Below are 19734 nucleotides of genomic sequence, written 5' to 3'. Positions count from 1 at the left end.
TGTCTGCTCTTCAGGGGAAGGAACTTAGATTTTAGTTCACTTTTACTGGTACATAAAACATTTGGTATTGCTACATATTTATCCAAGAGCTCTGATTTTAAATGACTGACTTTTCTTACACAGTGAAAAAAAAAATAGGTGTCTGTCGGAGTAAAAGAGTATTAAGGTTCTTTTAGTTTTATCTTTAAAAAACATGAGGAAAATTTCCTTTGGGGGAATGATACTTGTAGGTAACAGAATTTATAAGGGTTCGACTGCTTAGATTTTGGTTTTATCAAAATTGCCACCTATGAGTAGAGGTTGGTTTATTTGTGCCCTGAAGCCATGAATTTGTAAAGCAGATACGTATGCCAAAAGGCTCCAGTGTGATGAATGGAGATTTACATACAAGACCATTTAATCTTTATAACCTCTAAATTGAGAATTGCCTGAAATTCCGAAACATAAGGGGACAGAAACCCTAGTGGCATGAGGCTGTCTGATAAGTGATTTTTTAAAAAAATTGCCTTAGATTGAATGTAGGAAAACCAGACCTACAAGTTAAACTGGGTACATAGGTTTCATTTCCTATTTTGAGGGCTCTTCTAGAAGAATGGTGGTGTGGTTGAGAGAAATTCTTCAGGAGCTCTTTTAAAAAGCTACTCAATATGGATGTTCTGTCTTCATTCTGTGAAAGTCAAAGGCTGTTCTCTTTCAGCTCTTTGTTTTCTTCTGGGTCTGCTTTTCTTTGGATGGGTGTGTTTGTTGCTTTTCCATCTCCAGAATTTTTTTTTTTTCCTGTTGGTTAGTTCTCTAATACCTCATATTTCTATTTCTCTTATATACCCTTTTTTTTTTGTCATGTCTACTTTTTATCTCTGTCGTAACACAGTATGAGTGAATATGAATGTTAGTAACAGGTCATAATATAGAACTGAAGTATATTTTTACTCTGTTGCATTTGTTGAGTAGATTTTGTTTTTCTTAAAGACCATGGAGTATTTTATATCATTTCTTTAAAACATATAATGGTGGGGCGCCTGGGTGGCTCAGTGGGTTAAAGCCTCAGCCTTCAGATCGGGTCATGATCTCAGGGTCCTGGGATCGAGCCCTGCATGGTGCTCTCTGCTCAGCGGGAAGCCTGCTTCCCTTCCTCTCTCTCTGTCTGCTTGTGATCTCTTGTCTGTCAAATAAATAAATTTTGAAAAACAAACAAACAAACATAATGGCACTCAAAAAACATGAGGTTCACCAAATTAATAAACCCTCTCCTTACAAAAGAAAGCTATATCTGAATACAACACAACAGAGACCCTTTTAACACCCCAAAATTGATTTTAAGGGTGCCCTGAGGTCTTAGTGACTCATGTGAGTCCCTGTGGCAGAGAAGAAAGAAGCTGTTGTGTTCCCCCCAGGTCAGAGGTAAGGTTGGCATTGAGCTGGCATTGTCTAACTGCTATAGATCCATGAAAGGGTAGACTAGGAACAAAAGCTCTTTATCTTCAGGTTGACATGGTATCTCTTAACTTTGTCCTAGCCAGAGGGAAAAAACCAATCTTGCCTCATTTGTAACTGAGCTCTCTACTCACTGAACTGTGGTTTTAGTTCTCGTTATCTGTGGTGTCTGGGAAACCCCAGCCTGGTGAATTAAAGTGGTCTGGGCTTATAGCCCCCAAGCGTGCTGGACAGGAGCAGTGAACTTATATAAAGGAAGGCACTCAAATCTGGTTCCTCAGGATTCCCACAGATTAAAACATGTCAAATGTGAGCTCATAATTGGTGATTACATCTATAATGAGTGAGAACAGCAGAGGAAAAGAATACAAATGCATTTAATCCTTCAAGACTTCAGCGTCTTTTATGTAATATGAAATTATTACAGTTAAATGCTTAAAAGAAATAAGCTTGCATTTTTAGCAATATGTAGAATTCAGTAGTCTGACTGACCACCCTCCTCGTTGAGAACACATCACTGATCTGGGATAAAAGCCATGAACCTACACATCTCCCGACCTAAGCAGAAACAGGAACCCTAGCAAGAGGGGGGAAATGTGGTTTGCAGCCTGAGATTTTTGTCTGAATGTCTGAGATGATGTTGGGCATTTCCTTTGATGGGTATGCAGGTTATGAAGGACAAGAGGTAAAGTGGAGCCTACCCAAGCCCTGATCATGACTGAGGAACAGAAAGTTAAGTCCACTAAACTAGGAGGGAATTTTTGCCCATTTCTCAACCTTGATACTGGGTAGAGGGGGGCAATAATCTTCCCTCAGAATTTGCAACCATAAATTGCACTTTTATGTAGTTTTTGGATCAGAATTTACACTTTGTGGTCTGAAAACCCAAATAGATAAATCATATTAAAGTGGTTGTGGATTGCTTATGCCCACAAGACGCTAGCAGAAGCCAACATAAATCCTCGTTGGAATACAACTTCAGTTTGGATCTTAAAGAATTTCTATAAAGTTCCAAGAAAAGGAATCATTTCATTGTCTTAATATTTAAAGAAATAAAAAGAAATTTTGGGAAGACCAGCAAAGGAATAAGAGACTATAAAGAATGACCAGGTAGATTTTGAAGAATAAATGGATCTTCTAGAAATGAAAATACAGCAAACTATTAAAATGAACTCAGTGGGTAAATTGAGCAGCAGTATCATTGTAGCACAAGAGAATTCATGAATTCAAGACAGGAAAGTACTGTCCAGAGTACAGTGCGAAGGGTAGAGTTGAAATATGACAGATACAAAGTTATGTGGAAGGTGGTGCAGACATTTAACAAAGAGAGAATGGGGCAGACAGTATTTGAAGAGGTGATGGCTGGGAATTCTCCAGAATTAATCAAAGACTCGAACCCACAAACTCCAATAACCCAGCAAATCCCAAGCAAGACAGACAAATGGTGAAATGGCAGAATACCACAGACTGAAAAAGAACGTATTAAAGCAGCCAGAAAGACAAAGCGACTACCCACAAAGGAAAGCTAGAGTTTACGTACAAATAAAACTGGGGAAATCTCTCTGGGTAAGATAGATGGAGCATATCACCATCCATGTCCTGCTGCTCATTTTGCACTGCAGTTTTTAAAGATGCTATCATACAGGGAATCTGGGTAAGGAGTGCACAGGCTCCCTCTTCCATCTTATAGATGCATCAGCATCTACAGTTATCTCAAAATGAAAAGTTCAGTTTAAAAAGAGAGGGGTATTAAAGAGGGCACATGGGAAGAGTGCTGAATGTTCTCTGCAAATAATAAATTGGAACACTACATCAAAAACTAATGAAGTACTGTATGGTGACTAACATAACATAATAAAAAAAAATAAAGTTCAAACACATACAAAAAATAAGAGGTTTTCAAACTCCCGTTTTCCCAAAAGTATGATTTCACCGAAGCTGTGTTTTTAATAATGTTATTTTAATTTATGAGACCGTAAAAGATAGTAAAGCATAACCTTAAAAAAGTAAGACAAAAGAAGGAAACAGAAGAGGCTAAAAGGAAAATGAAAAGACAAATAAGTGTGATATAAGATGGTAAAAATAAGCTCACATGAGCTAAACTTTGCAGTTAAAATAGACTGTTAGACTCGATTGTTTTTAAAGATCCAGCTATGTGAAATTTAAAGGGACAAGCCTTTTAAAAGATAAGGCTGCAGATAGAATAAAAGACAAAGGATAAGAGCTGCAAAATAAAAGGAAGCTGTTGAAAATCTGTTACTGGGGCTCCTGGGTGGCTCAGTTGGTTAGGTGACTGTCTTTGGCGCAGGTCATGATCCTGGAGTCCCAGGATTGAGTCCTACATCAGGCTCCTTGCTCAGCAGGGAGTCTGCTTCTCCCTCTGACCCCCCTCTCATGATCTCTCATTCTCTCTCTCTCTCTCTCTAAATAAATTTTTAAAAATCTAAAAAAATCTAGTAATAACAAAAAATAAGGAAAAACCTTTACTTTGAGACAAAGAGGATTGCTATATAATAAAAATGAGTAGATCACAAAGATGTAATCATACTGAATTTTAATGATTTTGATAAAAATAGCGTCTGGGGCGCCTGGGTTAAAGCCTCTGTCTTCAGCTCGGGTCATGATCCCAGGGTCCTGGGATCGAGACCTCACATCGGGCTCTTTGCTCCGCAGGGAACCTGCTTCCTCCTCTCTTCCTGCCAGCCTCTCTGCCTACTTGTGATCTCTGTCTAATGGGTAAATAAAATCTTTTAAAAAAAGAAAAATAGCCTCAAAGTACACTGAAAAGCATTTGCAAATTCACCTTTGTGTAGTGAGTGATCTACAAAAATATAAACTTCTAGCTCTTTTCCTCCCTGGCTGTTTGAGGCTCAGTCACCATCATGAATGACATAGTAACTATCCAGACCAGGAAGTTCCATGACCGACCAACTATTTCAATGAACAGAAGGTCACTGATGTTCTTCATCCCAGAAAGGCAATGGTACCTAAGACAGAAATTTGGGGAAACTAGTCAAAAATGTATCAGACCACATCCGATGTCATCTTTGTATTTGGAATCAGAACCCATTTTGGTTGTGGCAAGACAGTGGGCTTTCACATGATTTATGATTCCTTGGAATATGCAGAGAAAAATGAAGCCAGACACAGATTTGCAAGATGTGGCCTATATGAGAAGAAAAAAGTCATCAATAAAACAATGAAAGGAATGCAAGAACAGAATGAAGAAAGTCAGGGATTCTAAAAACCATTGTTGGTGCTGGCAAAAAGAAGTGAGCTGGAGATGGGACAACAGAAGGAGTAAAGATTTTGTGGTGACTGTGGGGATTGTGCAGATTTTTTATGAGAGGATTAATAAACTAAGAACTTTCATGTGTCTGAAAAATATACATATGTATATATAAATTTCTGAATATGTAGCACATTCATGTAGTTCAAAGCTCAAAGATAGTAGGAGGTACACAGTCTTATCTCTTCATTTGCCTAGTTACCACTTCTTTCCCTTCCACGCCAGTCTAACAACTTTTAGTTTCTTTTCTATCAAGAGTTTCTTGGCATATAAAAGCAATATAAAAATCATATTTTCTCCCATTCTTAAAACCTAAAAGATAGCATATTTATACATACCATTCTGCATCTTGGTGATTTTTACTTAATGTATCATAAGATCCTTCCATATTAGGTTAGAGAGGGCATCCTCATTCTTGATTATCACCGTATGGCATTCCACTATGTGGATTACCTTACTCAGCCAGCCCCATTTTGATAGACACTGGGATTATTTGCAGAGTTTTGTTATTATAAACAATGCTGCCATGAATATAACCTCTTATATACTATCATTTTGTATGGGTGCACGTATATCGGTTGCATAAACTAAAATGGAATTGCTGGATTAAAAAGTGCATGCATTTTTAATTGTGGTAGATATTGCCAAATAACTTTTTATAGAGGCTGTACTAATTTCCACTCCCAGCACCAATGACAGTGCCTCTTTTCCTACACACTAAACTATCAGCATATTCTTGGATTTTTGCCACTCTGATATGTGATCGATAAATGGCATTCTTTTTTTTTTTTTGTCTGATAAATGGCATTCTTAATATCATTTTAATTTTCTTACTGAGTGAGGCCGAACAATATCTCATATGCTCAAGAGCTATTTCTATTGTCTGTTAACTGTCTTTTCCTAGCTTTTGTCCATTTTTTATTGGTTTGCAGCAGTGGTGTGCTGGAGCTGTCTTGAGCTTTTTCATGACAGCCATTTGTTAAATTTTTGGACATTTGGAATCTGGTTGATTTCATGTTAGTAGCCTGAAACTGGCCACGGTGGGGAATATTTACACCAGAGAAACTGGAAAACACTGATTGGTAGGAACCCTCTCCCACTGCCAGTTGTTAAACATTTATCAGCACAGGCTGGTTGGTGGACTTCTTATTGATTCCTAGAAAACTTTTATATGTTAAGGAAATTAGCCCTTTGTGATTTGAATTGCAAATAATTTTTCCTAATTTGTCCTTTTCCTTAACTTGTTCATAGTTTTATTCTTGTCATACTAAGGTTTTGCAAAAAATTAAGGAGACTTCTTAATTTTCTGATGGTTTTAATTTTGTCATAGCTAGAATGGACTTTTCCATTGTAAGTTACAAAGGATTTCTCCTATGTTTTCTTTTAGAACTTTTATGGTTTTGTGTTTTACATTTTAATCTTAGGTTCATTTGCTGATTTTCTTGTTGTAAAGTACGAAATACAGATCCAGCTTATTTTTGCAAAGCAAAACACAAACAAACGAGACCTAGAAATACGTATTTTTTAAAGCAACACATTATGTTGAACTACGTATCAGTCCTCATGGAATGAAGCAAAAGCAGTTCTTAGAGGGAAATTCATAGCCTTGAGTTTATATTAGAAGAGAAACAGGAGGTTGTTTCCAATTTGTTAGAAAAATAACAGAATAAACCCAAAGGAGAGTAGGAAAGAAATAATAAAGATAGGAGTACAAGTTAGTGAAATAGGAATTAAACATTCACTAGACAGGATTAAGAAATACAGTCTTATGAGGAATTGGATAATCCCAGTCTTCCATCAACTCCAAGAAGATAAAGTGGGAATATTTTCCTCATTAATGGAGCTGGCATAGCCTTAGAACTAAACCAGAGGAAGTACGGTTGAGACATTGTGAGTGTGCATATTATGAGCATAGGAGTTTATTTCAGGTTTTTTGTTTTTGCTTTTAAAGATTTTATTTTATTTTATTTATATATATATTTTTTTGGACAGAGAGAGTGAGCATACAGGCAGGGGGAGTGGCAAGGAGAGAGAGAAGCAGACTCAGTGGAGGGAGAAGAGTACGGAGCCCCATGCAGGGCTCAATCCTAGGACCCTGGGATCATGACCCAAGCCAAATGCAGGTGCTTAAGTGACTGAGCCACCCGGGTGCCCCTTATCTCAGGTTTAATAGCTTAGAAACTTCCAGATGGAGCTCAGCGCATCTAAGAGAAGAATCCTCTTATCTCAGAAGATGCAGAGAAAGCATCAAAAAATTCAACATTTTGGCAGATTATTAGCAATTAGGAATAATAAAGGAGTTCTCTTAGTCTGTTGAAATATCCTAGTTTTTGTGAAATTCCAGAATTTTTTGTGCTTAATGTGACTCAGAGTAGCAAATCCTACCTGTATAGGTGTGGACTACATGTCTGAGACAGTGGGATAAAGGCAGAGAAATGAAAGGGTGGAGTTCAAAGGGAAAAAACTGAAGTCTTGTTTGTAGATGGTATTCTATTTACATAACTGCAGATAATCTACATACAAGTTAGTAAAATTAACAAAAGTGTAGCAAGGTTCCCAGAATTAAGATCAAAATATAAAGATTAATTACATTCACGTTTGTCAAGAAGTTAGAAAATATAGTGTGTCATAAAAATAAGGCACCTTTGAATAAATCTGTAAGAATTGAGTAAGGCTTTTAGGAAAGATAAAGCTTTATTGTAAGACATTGAAGAAAGTGAGATCAATGAAGGAAAAAACATGGAAAGATCAATATCATAAAGCTGTCTTATTCCCCCCGCCATCCTTCAGGTTAACCTGCAGTCCATATAATACCAGTTAAGATTTCAACAGGTCTTTTTAAACTGAATCATTAGATGCATGTGGAAGAGAGCAAAGGCTTTAAGAAAAAGTGGGTTGATTTCCAGTTAGCAAGATTTTTTCTTTTTAAGCTTATCACAACATTTTGATGTTGTACCAGTGTGGACACGTGGACCAATAGGATAGACTAGGCAATTGAGAAGCCTATATATGTATTTAAGTACTTGGTAAATGACAAAAGATGGCTTTGTAGATCAGTAAGAAACGGATTAAGAAAATGTATTTGGACATTGGTAGTCCTATGGAAAAAATAAAACATCTCTCCTTTACCTCCTGCAGAAAAATAATTTCCGTAAGCTCACAAAAAAAAAATGTTGAGCATAACAGTAAGTTTTGGAAAAATATATACCCTATGGTATAACTAAAAGCACTTAAAATATATAAAATAATGCCATCTGTTTCATGGTTATACAACAATATTAAAAGTTTAAAGAAATGCAAGGGGATAATGAACACTGGGTTTAGGATCAGGTTACTAAATGTTGGGAGAAAGTAGGAGGTACAGGGACATTAGCAAAGATTTTTATTTTTTAAGCTGAATGGGTATGGATGTTCATTTAAAATTCCTTTTTGTGACCTAAATGTTTTGCAGTAAATTTAAAATAGGGAGTGAGATTCAGTTGGTTTTTCATGTTCACTTTGCCTTGGTGACTGCCTTAATTTAGCTTGGTGACTTCCTTAAGAATATGAAATGGCCAGCCAGGCAGGCACAGGTAGCTAAACCAGTGACGTGGCCTTGGACAAATTAATGAATCCGCCCCTCCCATTTCTCCTCTTCTCATCTGTAATATGAGAATAATTATATGTTCTTAGGAGGATCCCAAGTTCACACATATACAGCTCTTAGTATAGTACCATACATGTAGCTCTTCGTATAGATTCTAGAATTTGTGAGTCTTTACTTCAGCTGTGATTAAAAATTACTGATTCTTTCTAGCTTTAATTTTTTTTTCTTAATGCAATACTTTAATTGCTCCTTACCTCCCTTTCTTGAACCTTTTTCAAGCCTTAGGATTTGTTTAACTGTATTCTTTTTCTGTAAGCTTTCTTAAATGATGAGGTAGAAGTGGTTTTGAGCAATGTTAAGTTGCCAGTGTGAGTTCCGTTGGTTTGTGTTTTCCCTATCAGATTGTTCCGACTGAAGTATAGCAGGAGAGACATTTTGTGCCCACCCAAAACCAAAGAAGCCCCAACTTTTAAAAAGTTTAGTCTCTAACTATACTAGTCTGGTTATCAATGATTTTGCATTTGTGGTTTCATGGCTTAATAATGGGAGTTAACAGATTGCTTTACTTACAATGGCAAATTCTTTAAACGCCTGTGACATTGCATTATTTTTAGGTCGCTGTTTCTCTTGCTACTCTTATAATACTGATTCTGTCTTCATCTTTTGCAGCTTAGGAACTTGTTGGCATACATGCTTTAAAATAGAAGTTTAGTGCTGCATATCAAAACACATTTATTCTCCAGGGTGCTCTAGCGTTTGTTGATTGCTGATTTAAGGGTTTGGTTTTTTGGTTTTTTGTTGTGTTTTGTTTTATTTTGCTTTGTTTTGTATTTACTCTTTTTCTGTAGTATTTTTCATAAGATAATAGCTAATATTTTCTGCCTTTGGAAATTTGACAGATTTATAGGTAATAAAAAAAAGAGAGTTTAATGTGAAAAAAAAATCCTCTAATAGATATCACCTCCTCATCAGAAAATATAATATGCTAGAACCTTTGTAACAGAAGCACCTTCCAGGTTCATGACTCTCAGAAGTTGCTAACCTAGCTGTAGAACTTGGGTGCGTGGACAAGATGCACGTGTGTGTGCACACAGGGAAATGGGTCAGGACGGCCCATGAGGAAGACCCACGCCCCAGCGGGTGACCCATTCAATGCCACTTGTTCATGGTGTGGGTGGTTCTCTGGAGTCGGTCACACCTACTAAAAACATAATGGAAACCCCGTTTTTGCTGCATCTTCCAGGTCGGATCCGCACGAGACGGCAGAGTTCCGGGAGCGCCACCAATGTTGCCACCACACCTGACAATCGAGGCCGCAGTCGCGCCAAAGTGGTTTCACAGTCCCAGCGTAAGAAGTGTATTTTATACTGTCTGTTATCTCAGTTTTGTTCAGCAGCCCACTCTACGGTTGACGAATTGGTAGTATTTTCAGTACTTCAGGGGAGAAGCACTTGTGTAGCTCTAAGCTGCCGTGAATAGTCTTGATGTTTGTGGGTAAGCTTACAGCATGGACTGTTCCAGGGTGCTTTTGTCTCCTGGCCAGGATTTAAATTTTGTATTATTAAGCATTAAATATTAAAATGTGGCTTCTCTCCCTTTCCTCAAGCATCTCAAATTTAGACCTACCTGGGCTGTGACCCATTTTACTGTTGATAAGGACTCCCTCTGATGTAATTTAAGAGCAGTACCTGGGGATTATTTTAACGTGGAGTTCTCTTTCAGTGGTAATAAGCAAATCCATTAAAAGCTCTCCCCATTAACCCTGTGTTCTAACATTTGCAGCCTGCTCTCTTCTTTCTGCCAGTGTGGGCTCCTGCTTTGCCCCACTGCTCTCGCTTCCATTACTGCTTGTCTGTACATGTCGAGTCACTTGGCTTGTTAGCATCGGCCATGAAAGCAGCCACAGATGGAAGGGGTGTGTTCACATCGCTCTTAGGAACACCCTGGTGTCTCACCTCCCAGCCACACGTGCCTTTGAGTCCCCCACTCCCTCTGTGTGCATAGAGCTGGGTGTCCATGTGCATATGGTGGGGGAAGGCTCCCCTTCCCTGAGAGCTACACAGGGTCGCTCCCCAGCCCCTGTGTGTCCACCTCCTTTGTGGCCCCGGGAGCTGTCTGGCTCACGTAGAGAGTCTGTGGCCAAACCTTAGGTTTGCCTTAGTTTTTAGATTGCCTTTCTCAGCTCCTTGTGAATTCAGATACTCTCCCCTGTCCCTCTGGTAACTCTAGACCTCACGTTAAGCAAGTGTAATGCCTTTCTGAAAAGAAGGGTGATGCCGGTGATCCACTGCTGCTGGGTTTGTCTGATGTGGAAGCGCAGGCTTCTGGGGCATCACACAGGTGTATACAGTATAACATAGGTTGTGCATCTGTGCGTAGCCCAGCAACTTCTACCTTGAGAACAGCATGCTGGCTCTGGTTATTCTATTGAACTCTAGTGATGCCTGGAGTCACAGATGGAGAGAACGTTCTGTCATGACCTCATATATTTGAGTCAGGTCTTCTTGCACAGAAAGTCTTGACAAAAATGTTCAAAACTCAAAATATGGGTTAGTATGTTAAAATTAGGTTTAATAAAAAATGTCTAGATTTTAGCTGTACCATGTTAGTTCCTTTCTTGGAGAGGGAGGGTTGAACAGTACTTTACATTTTTTTCTGTCTGCTATTCACTGGCATTGGCCTCTGCAGGCATTCTTGCCACTAGTCTGGCTCCTCTGCGTCTGAGGTGGTGAAGACTACTGGCTTCTGTAGTGGGGGTGAGGGCAAGGAGCATTATCCCTTCAGGCCTGTAGAAATCCTGCACCCAGGCTTGGGGCTCCACTTTAAAAGTCTTCAGTTTCACTTTACTCGCTAAATTCCACTCACAGGAAGGTCTGAGACAGCACCAGCAAACAATCAAGACTGGACCTCAAACTTAGGCATATAAATTAAGTGTTAAAAACATGATTTTAATAGGAAGTAAAAATGAGCATATTTTTATGTTTTACAAATATAGATAGATACACTAGCATTTGTAGTCCTGGTATAATATTAAGTAGATTTCATTAACATTGGATTTAGGGCCCTTAACAGCATATTTTAAATGTTTGAGGATTCAAATATGTGGAGATTAATATATTTTAATGTTTGAGGATTTTGCATACGACATTCAGGTGAAACTACTTAGTAGCAGTTTCTTTAAATTCATGATGTTTATCGCGCTTGCTCTGTGCAAAGTTCTAGTTAAGGTGGTAGAGGTGCATGAACGAGTAGGATGCAGTCACTTCTCTCCGCTTGCTCAAAACTAGACAAGAGATGAGCTGCTGGAGGCCAAAACACGTGTCCTCTCTGCATCTCCTCCACCTGGCCCCAGGCCTGGCACATTGCAGGTTCCTAAGCGTTTCGTGAACAGACCTGAAATAAAGGCTGATAGAGTATGATATGACTCTGATAAGCATAAGTACAAAAGTAGACTAGGAGGAAAAAGACCTAGAAGAAAAAGCTATTTTGCTAATGTGTTTGTGAACAAAGACATTTGTGTTGTGTTGCATGCTGACCTTCTGTATTGTGCTATTGTCTTTTAATCCACTTTTTGCCTGTCTTTGGTCTGCTCTCATAATCAAGGATCCAGATCTGCTAATCCTGCTGGTGGTAAGCCATTTCTTTTCTTGCCCTTTTTTTTTTTTTTTTTTTTTTTGCGTTCTCCCCCACCATGTCCCATGTTCCTTGCACAATATTAATTTCTGTGGTTATTTTGAGCTTAGTTAATCTTTCTGCATTTTTTCTGTATGTTCAAATTCTAGAGTTTGGAATGGATTTCTTTTCTCCTTTTACACAGCTTAATAGTTCATTTGGGTGCCCAAAGTTTATGGGCAAGATTAATAAATCCTAAGACCGGTTCTTTTTCATGGTGATGTGTACCACTGATTTTTATAATGAATTTCATTTTGAATTGTAGCTGTCATTATGAAGTCCTAATTCTTGTGAGTGGTTACCTTAATGATTCATTTGAATGACGAAGGTGTGTGTGTGTTTCCAGGTTAAGTGTTATTTTAAGGGTTTGTATCCCTTATTCATTCTATTCTGGTACATAATAACATGCATTTTATGTTTGAGAATTTTGTTGCCTTCTCTACTTCAGGAGAGTGGTCTAAGTAGATGACTGCCATTTTGGTGTATTGATGTGATCTTTAAAATTTTGCTGTTTTCTTTAAGAAAAAATGTTGTCTCATGAGTAATGGTTATATAGCTATCCAGCCACTTAGTCAATTATAAAAATGACTGACTATATGATTTGTTTTTAATTTCTAATTCTCTTGTATACATCTCAGGGCATGTGGTCTATATAATTTTATACTTTTTGTAGATTTCTGAGATTTCCTTTGAAGATTAGTACACAGTTGGTTTTTGTAATATGTGTGGAAAAGTGAAAAGAATTTCTTCTGTCTGTTGTACATGTGTGTATGTGGGATGTGTGTTTATACATATCTGTATAATTTTGACTGCTCTGTCAATTTCAGAGAGGTATGTTAGTTATTTGTTTCATTAGTTGTTATTTTTCTTAGAAGTGTCTTAATAATTATGGCCTTCTGAATATCTCCCTATATTTTTATCAATTTTATGTTTTATATTTCAAGGCTCTGTTACTTGGAACGTAAAGGTTCATGGTTGTTATGTCTTCATTGACAGTGATTCTTTTATTAATAAGAGATATCCTTTGTCCTTTGTTTAGTGCTGTTTCATTCTGTTTTATTGTTTTCTATTAGGTATGTTGTTTATTTCTTATAAACAACATTCAGTTGAATTTCATTTTTTTAAAAGCCAATCCAAGAATCTTGTAATAGATGAATTTAATCCAGCCACATTTATTATGGTTATGTTTGAGTTTATTCCTACTATTTTATTTTGTTTGAGTTTATTCCTACCATTTTATTTTGTGATTTTTTATTTACCATGTTTCTAGTTATCTTCTTGCCTCCTTTTCTTCCATTTGTTAAATTAATGGGATATTTTTAGATCTGTTTTCTTCCACTAATGTTTAAGAAACTTCCGTTAGAATTCTCTTTTTCCAGTGGTTATACTTAAAATTTTTCACATATCAACTCTTAAAGAATAAAAATACAAAACAATAAATACCTTTGTGATTATTTGTAGAAATTTGCTGTGGAATAGGGAGCTGTTTGTACTCCGCCTGCTCTTTGAATCAGAAATTTTACTGTCATTTTTGTAGAATTCTACCTGTAATAATTCTTTGTTTGAACATTCTTTTATATTTGATGTTTTCTTATGCTCTATTTTAAAGAAAACAGTACTTCTATCAACAATAAAGCCATTTTAATATAAAAGTATTTCAGCCAAATGAATGTGCTTACTGACTTCTGAAATTCTTATAGTTTATTCCCTGATATACAGCCATTCTTCAGTTTTGTTTTATTTCATTTTTAGCTGGCAGCCGGTCAAGTTCCCCAGGGAAATTGTTGGGAAGTGGTTATGGTGGCCTTGCTGGGGGTTCCTCAAGAGGCCCACCTGTGACCCCCTCTTCGGAAAAACGAAGCAAGATTCCCAGGAGTCAGGGATGTAGCCGAGAAACAAGTCCAAACCGAATAGGATTAGGTAAGGATTCTCGAAGACCTCAAAACATCATTCCCAACTTGGTCATAATTTTTATTGTAATGACTTTGTCTAATGTTGGAAATAGAGATCTGTTTTTGAACTGAGGATGTCACTTTGCCTTTGTTAAAAAGACACTCTGATTTGTGTTTTTTACAGATTATGGCATGTTCAGGTTTGAATTACAACTGAAAAATACATGGGCCTCACCATTCAGACTGATGGAAAAGAATTATGTCACCATGGGCTTTTGTGTTCTAGAGCCACTTAACAAAATGTTAGAACTGGGGGAATGGGCGGGATTGTCTTCTTCACAATTAGGAGCAGTGTTGCCTTTCCTCTTTGTTTCATGCACTAGCACTAAGTAGCCATTAATCTGTATATGCTTGCAAAAGCAATTTGTAGGGTCCACGTATATTTGGATTTGGAACTTCTCTAACCTAATTGGTGGAACTTACAGTCAAAGAATGTGTATAGATACTTCAAACATGAAAACTAGAAACAAATGAAAACCAAATATATAATATTTTTGTGTTATAGTGTTTAGTTTCTTTGTGACAGCATGTATGATTACCTGAATTACTCTCAGCAGCTTACTCTCTTCAAATCTAATTTATATATAATCTTTTTAATATAAAAGGTATCTTTTGTAATATAAGAAATCTATGTTCATACTCTTTCTTATACCTTTACTGTTTCCTAAGGGTAAAAATCTATTATTGTGAAATCAGAGTACAACTATATAAGTCTTGTTGGCTTTTCTTTCTCATTTATCTCATCAACAGCTTTACTGTTGTTTCCTGTGATGCACAGGCACTTTATTAAGCCTTAGGATCAGAAGACAAAACAGTTAATAGCTTCTGATTTTCAAAGAGCTTGAGGTCGAAGGGATGGAAATGTAAGATAGTATGACAGATACTGTTACACAGTGCTCTGGGACCATAGGAAAGAAGTGTCTTGGGGCCCTGGCCTACACCATACATTCTTCCCAAGAGAGAAATCTGGAAGGACTGGGAGAGGAGAGCCTTGCCAGAAGAGGTCCATTTTTGATGATGTGTAAGGCAGGATTAGGCAAGGCAGGGAGAAAAGGAGAAATGTGTTCCAGGGCACAGAGGAATGTGCTCAGAAACAGGGGAGGGAGCATAATGGGCTCTGGGAACCACAGGTAATTCATTTAGCTGCAGCAAAGGAAGTTTGTCAGGGTTAGGTGGGAGAGGAGGGCAGTGGGGCTGGGAGGGCACTGCTTATAAAAGTCCTTGAAGGCCACCTGAGCTCTGAGAAGTTGGGGAGGGGGGACATATTTAAGAAGTAGAGTGGATAGGAGTTGGTTTGACTAACATTTCCAAAGCAAGTGAGAAATTTCTACATGATCCCAGCTTTCTGTTGGCATTACATAGCATGGTCCCTGAGCTGACAAGTTACTTGGATCCAGCAATAACAAGTTATGTGGATACACCAGGGAAAGTGGCATGACTAGAATATCTAAATTTCAGATTTGAGGATGTAACATATGTATGTTTGGATCTAGTTTCGTCTGGAAAATGCATTTGATTTCATATTTAGTTGTGAGATTTTGGCTGTCCCTTTTTGGTAGTTAGCTAAATGTATAAGATATATCTTAGCAATCCAGATTAGTATCATACTTTAAAAAATACTTTATTTGGGGGGATTTGACTTTTTATATTATTAAAGTTGCCTTTTTTACCTTTTTCTTGACATTGGGAGTGGAACTGCCCTAGGTTGCCTAACATAACTCTAGGACCTGGTATTCCACGGTTTTAGCTAGGAAGTTTGTGTTGTGGATGGTTGAAAAGATAGCATGTACTAAGCCTTTACAAGGTCCTGTGAAACACCATCCATCAGTAAGAACTAAATAGGAACCTGTTCTCTTCTAGAGAATTCTTATTTGAGACAGTATTTTAGACAAAGTTATTTCTTTGGTGCTTATTAAGAGGGGATTAGTTATGTATAAAGCTTTGAGGTCATATATACAATTCTGTTTAAAGAAGATATTTTATTTAAATTTCTGCACAGTGAGAATACACGCAGCTACAAAGGTAGATAAATGAATCCAGTGCATCTTTCCGCTTTTTCTTACAATACTGCTAAGAGATTCCATTTTATGGGATGACTGGTGCACAGTGTCTCCAGCAGTAGATTGCCCCTTGTTGTGATCATTTAGTAGATACTGGTATATGCCTGCGTGTCTATGAACATTTGGTTCAGAATATAGCGACTTTAAATATAAATATTCGGAAAAGGGTAAAGTGTCTTTTAAGAATATTTTCTTTTGTCCCAAACCAATTAATAGTTTTAATCGTTGCTAAGCTAGGCTTGGAATTTGCACTGAGAATTAATTCCGCAAATTATATTTGGTTCAGCTATGCCTCATCTGTGATAAAAATGATACCAGAGCTCCTCTTCTTTAACATTTAAGGCTTCTTAAGCAAAACAGGATAGAATTCCTGTTGAATAACCAAGAAACAAAATAGAACCCTGCTACTCTCTTTTTTTCTTGGCAGTTTATTCCTTCATAAACTGTTCAACCACACAGAATAGATTGTAAATTGTGTCATTTGAGGGTTTTATTCTGTTTTTGATGAATAATAAAGTCCTATGAATAGCTACTGTCTATAGCAGTTACATTTTGGAAGTTTGCCTTTAGTTTTGTTCTTCCACTCATCTCTTAGAAAGGGTTTAAAAATATTTTTATTTTGGGCAGCTTACATCCTGTGGATATGCATTTAAGATGTTTTCAGATTTTCTGGTTAAAATATTTTGAAAGAAGCAAAAATTAAGGGTAATCAGTGTCTCCTGTTAAATTAGACTACTGTGTGCAAGACCACAACATGGAGATGTCCAGACTGTAGAGACGTTTCATGGTGGTGCTCCTTATTCCTCTTGTACTTTTGCTTTTGATGTGAGTTCTGGTTTAGGATCCATCCTTTCTAAAAAGGCGAACGTCGGGTTTACCCCCAAAACACTGTAAAAGTAGAGTGTCTCTCAAGAAGTGAGAGCCAATCAGATGGGTTTTGAAGGCTTCCCAGCCTTTCCTGTAAGCACAGGACTTCAGAATCCCTGAAGAATACTATTTTCAGAAAGTTCAAACAGCAAGCATGTCTTCATCATCTCTTCCTCTTCTGTTATGCCTTCACATTATATATTCTCATAGAGAACAGTCAGTTTTGAAAATACATAAAGAGTCTGATTTGATATATATTTTTTTTAGCTTTGACCATCTAATTCTTTAGTCTTTATAAAAATCGTAGATTGATGTACTTAAGATCCCCCTTGAGGAGTGGTCTTTGGAAGTGCTATTAGAAGTGGCCATTACTCTTCTCATGTTTTAAATTACCCAGCATTTGAACAGTTGCTGTCACCACTAGAGGTCCCTTAACGTGGTGTGGGGCAACCGTGGGCAGATGTTTACAAATTCGTAAACAGAATTCTATGTATGTTACTCCTAGCCTTTGTTAAGGAAGCTAGTTGGCACAAAGGGGAGAATACACTTTCTCTGGCTGAAATACTGAGGAGGGTAAATCTTGTGAAGAATTATGCATGTTGTTGTTTCAGATCATGTCTGTTTATCCCTTTTCATGCTCTTGTCTTCACAAAGCAGGCTCAGTGAGAGAGAGCAGAGATTCCCCACTGCTGTAGCATGTGTATTATTTAAGAAAGGGAGTAGAAGCAGGGTAACAGTCAGAAGGGATCAGGCAGGAACTTTAGGAAATGCTCAACTTACGCACGTGCATGTGTGAAACATTTACCAGGACTGTCTTTATTTCCCATTGTTTTTTCCAGAGCGGGTAGTGAAATAAGGTAAGATTTTCATGTCTGCCTTTCAGCAAGGAACTCAGAGGTACTCACATGTGTACCTCGTCTTGCAGTACCCTTCTCATTTAAATGATGGGACTCTTCCTTGGAACCTTCCTAAGGGGAGGCTAAGACAGGAGAGGCAGCATGGCTGGACCAGTGAGTTAGTGTGGTCAGTTCACAAATTAGCTGTAGTATTGATCCTCTAGGGATAGGCCACATTACTTGGTAGGTTCTAGGTACGTTCTTCTATATCGGTGTCAGTGGATGCTCCCTAGTTTTTAAAGGGTTTTTTAACTTAGCCCCTGTGCATTTGCCCACATTATAGGAGCTGTTCAGAATTATTATCAAGAATTGCTGATTATAATATCATGGCTAGTTGGGAGCAGAAACCCAGTGCCTCCATGTCACATGGCAAGTGAAGGCAAATTTAGGAATTACTCTGACAATCCCAAGCAAAGCCTCGTTTTGACAGATTGCTCACATTGCGTTCCTCCGCTTGATTTTTTCCTTGCTTGTTAGTGCAGACCTAAGCATTTGGACATCTCTTATGTAACTGTGGGGTCTGACGTAACCCTAGCACTGAGCAGAGACCACAGGAGGAAGTTGGTTTGGATTTTCACTTCCATATTCTTCTCCATCAAGGAGTTCTGTGATGCTGGTTTGGAAGCCATTCTTTGTTACAGTTTGGTCATGCTGTAAATCCACGTTGGCTCTGAAGTGATAGGCTCCGCTCACTACAATATAGTAAACATGGCTGGTTTTACATCAGTGACTCTAGTGTATTTTTTCCAGGATGTTCAGGGAAGACATTTCTATGTGGTCCAGAATGAGTAGGTCCACGCAAGATGGACATATTTATTGTCCCACCAGCTGTTATGGAGGTGGCTATGCCTAGTCAGTATGCAGAGTCTTTTCTGAGTATTTTGCCAGTACTGTGTCTTTGTTTCTTCAGATTAAAGTAGAAAACAAAAGAATCATGGTCTTCCCTGAGCTTTATGGCCAAGTTATGTTAGACCTTAAACTATTCATGTGACTCTGTCTTCTCAGTGTTTTTTAACACGAGCATAACAAAATTACCCATGGATAATTCTATGGTAATTGGCCATCCTTAGGTCAGCAGAGGGCTCTTTTTTTTTTTTTTTAACTAGTTTTTTTTTTAATATTTTTATTTATTTGACAGACAGAGATCACAAGTAGGCAGAGAGGCAGACACAGAGAGAGAGGAGGAAGCAGGCTCCCCGCATAGCAGAGAGCCCGATGTGGGCCTCGATCCCAGGACTCTGGGATCATGACCTGAGTTGGAAGGCAGAGACTTTAACCCACTGAGCCACCCAGGTGCCCCAGCAGAGGGCTCTTTTAACATGAATTTTGGGAATTGTCAGTCCACATACCATGGATAGACTCATGGTTAAGGCTGTGTAAGTGAAGGTGCTCGAGTAGGGACCATGGGCAGATCTGTTTGGATTCCCACAGAAAAAGCAGGAATGAAATGTTGGGACCAGTAAATAAAGAGGTAGTGGTCCCAGCTCTCTATTCTCTATTGTTTTAGATAGTTAAGTATGTTTGAGGCATCTAGATGCTTACTTGAAGTAGGCAGGTTTTCTAGCTTTGTCAGTCCTTAGAACTTCTCTTTTAAAGAAGCCCAGGCTGAGAGAAGTGAACCCTCTTTCTTTTAACTAGGTAAGTTCATGGAGTTCAGGGACTAGGGCCTTTATTCTGTTTTAACCCAAAATAAATTATCTAACACAGTGTGTATGAAAATGGCTTTAGTCTTTTATCATCTTGTCGAGCCAGTTTGCTAAAGCCATAAAAACATTATTTTCTTTAAAAAGTTGGATCTTGGATTTCCTGGTGCCAGTTTGCTCTTTGGAAAGCTTTCTTTTCATTTCTTACATTTAGGTGTTATTTCACCTCCATACAAAAATGCACAGCTTTCCGAGACCTTGAGCATAATCGAATTTTTGTGCAGGCCCTTTGCAGTTGTCAGCAAGCTGATCAGTGAGTCCTCCGCAGGGAGAGC

The 19734-nt window shown here is 38.0% G+C and overlaps 1 protein-coding gene across 1 annotated transcript in view; it reads left to right on the top strand.

Moving 5' to 3' along the window:
* The window catches only part of CLASP1 (cytoplasmic linker associated protein 1), a 268189-nt gene that overhangs the window by 173525 nt on the left and 74930 nt on the right, over positions 1-19734 (top strand). Inside the window, exons 20-22 of the mRNA XM_059394480.1 lie at positions 9553-9657; positions 11913-11939; positions 13734-13901. Of these exons, the coding sequence (XP_059250463.1) occupies positions 9553-9657; positions 11913-11939; positions 13734-13901 (300 nt within the window). The remainder of the gene's footprint in view (positions 1-9552; positions 9658-11912; positions 11940-13733; positions 13902-19734) is intronic.

The sequence above is a fragment of the Mustela nigripes genome, chromosome 3 (genome assembly GCF_022355385.1).
Source record: "Mustela nigripes isolate SB6536 chromosome 3, MUSNIG.SB6536, whole genome shotgun sequence".
NCBI classification, from domain to species: Eukaryota; Metazoa; Chordata; class Mammalia; order Carnivora; family Mustelidae; genus Mustela; species Mustela nigripes.
The sequence above is the reverse complement of the archived record's forward strand: the minus strand, read 5'-3'. Positions and strand labels throughout refer to the sequence as shown.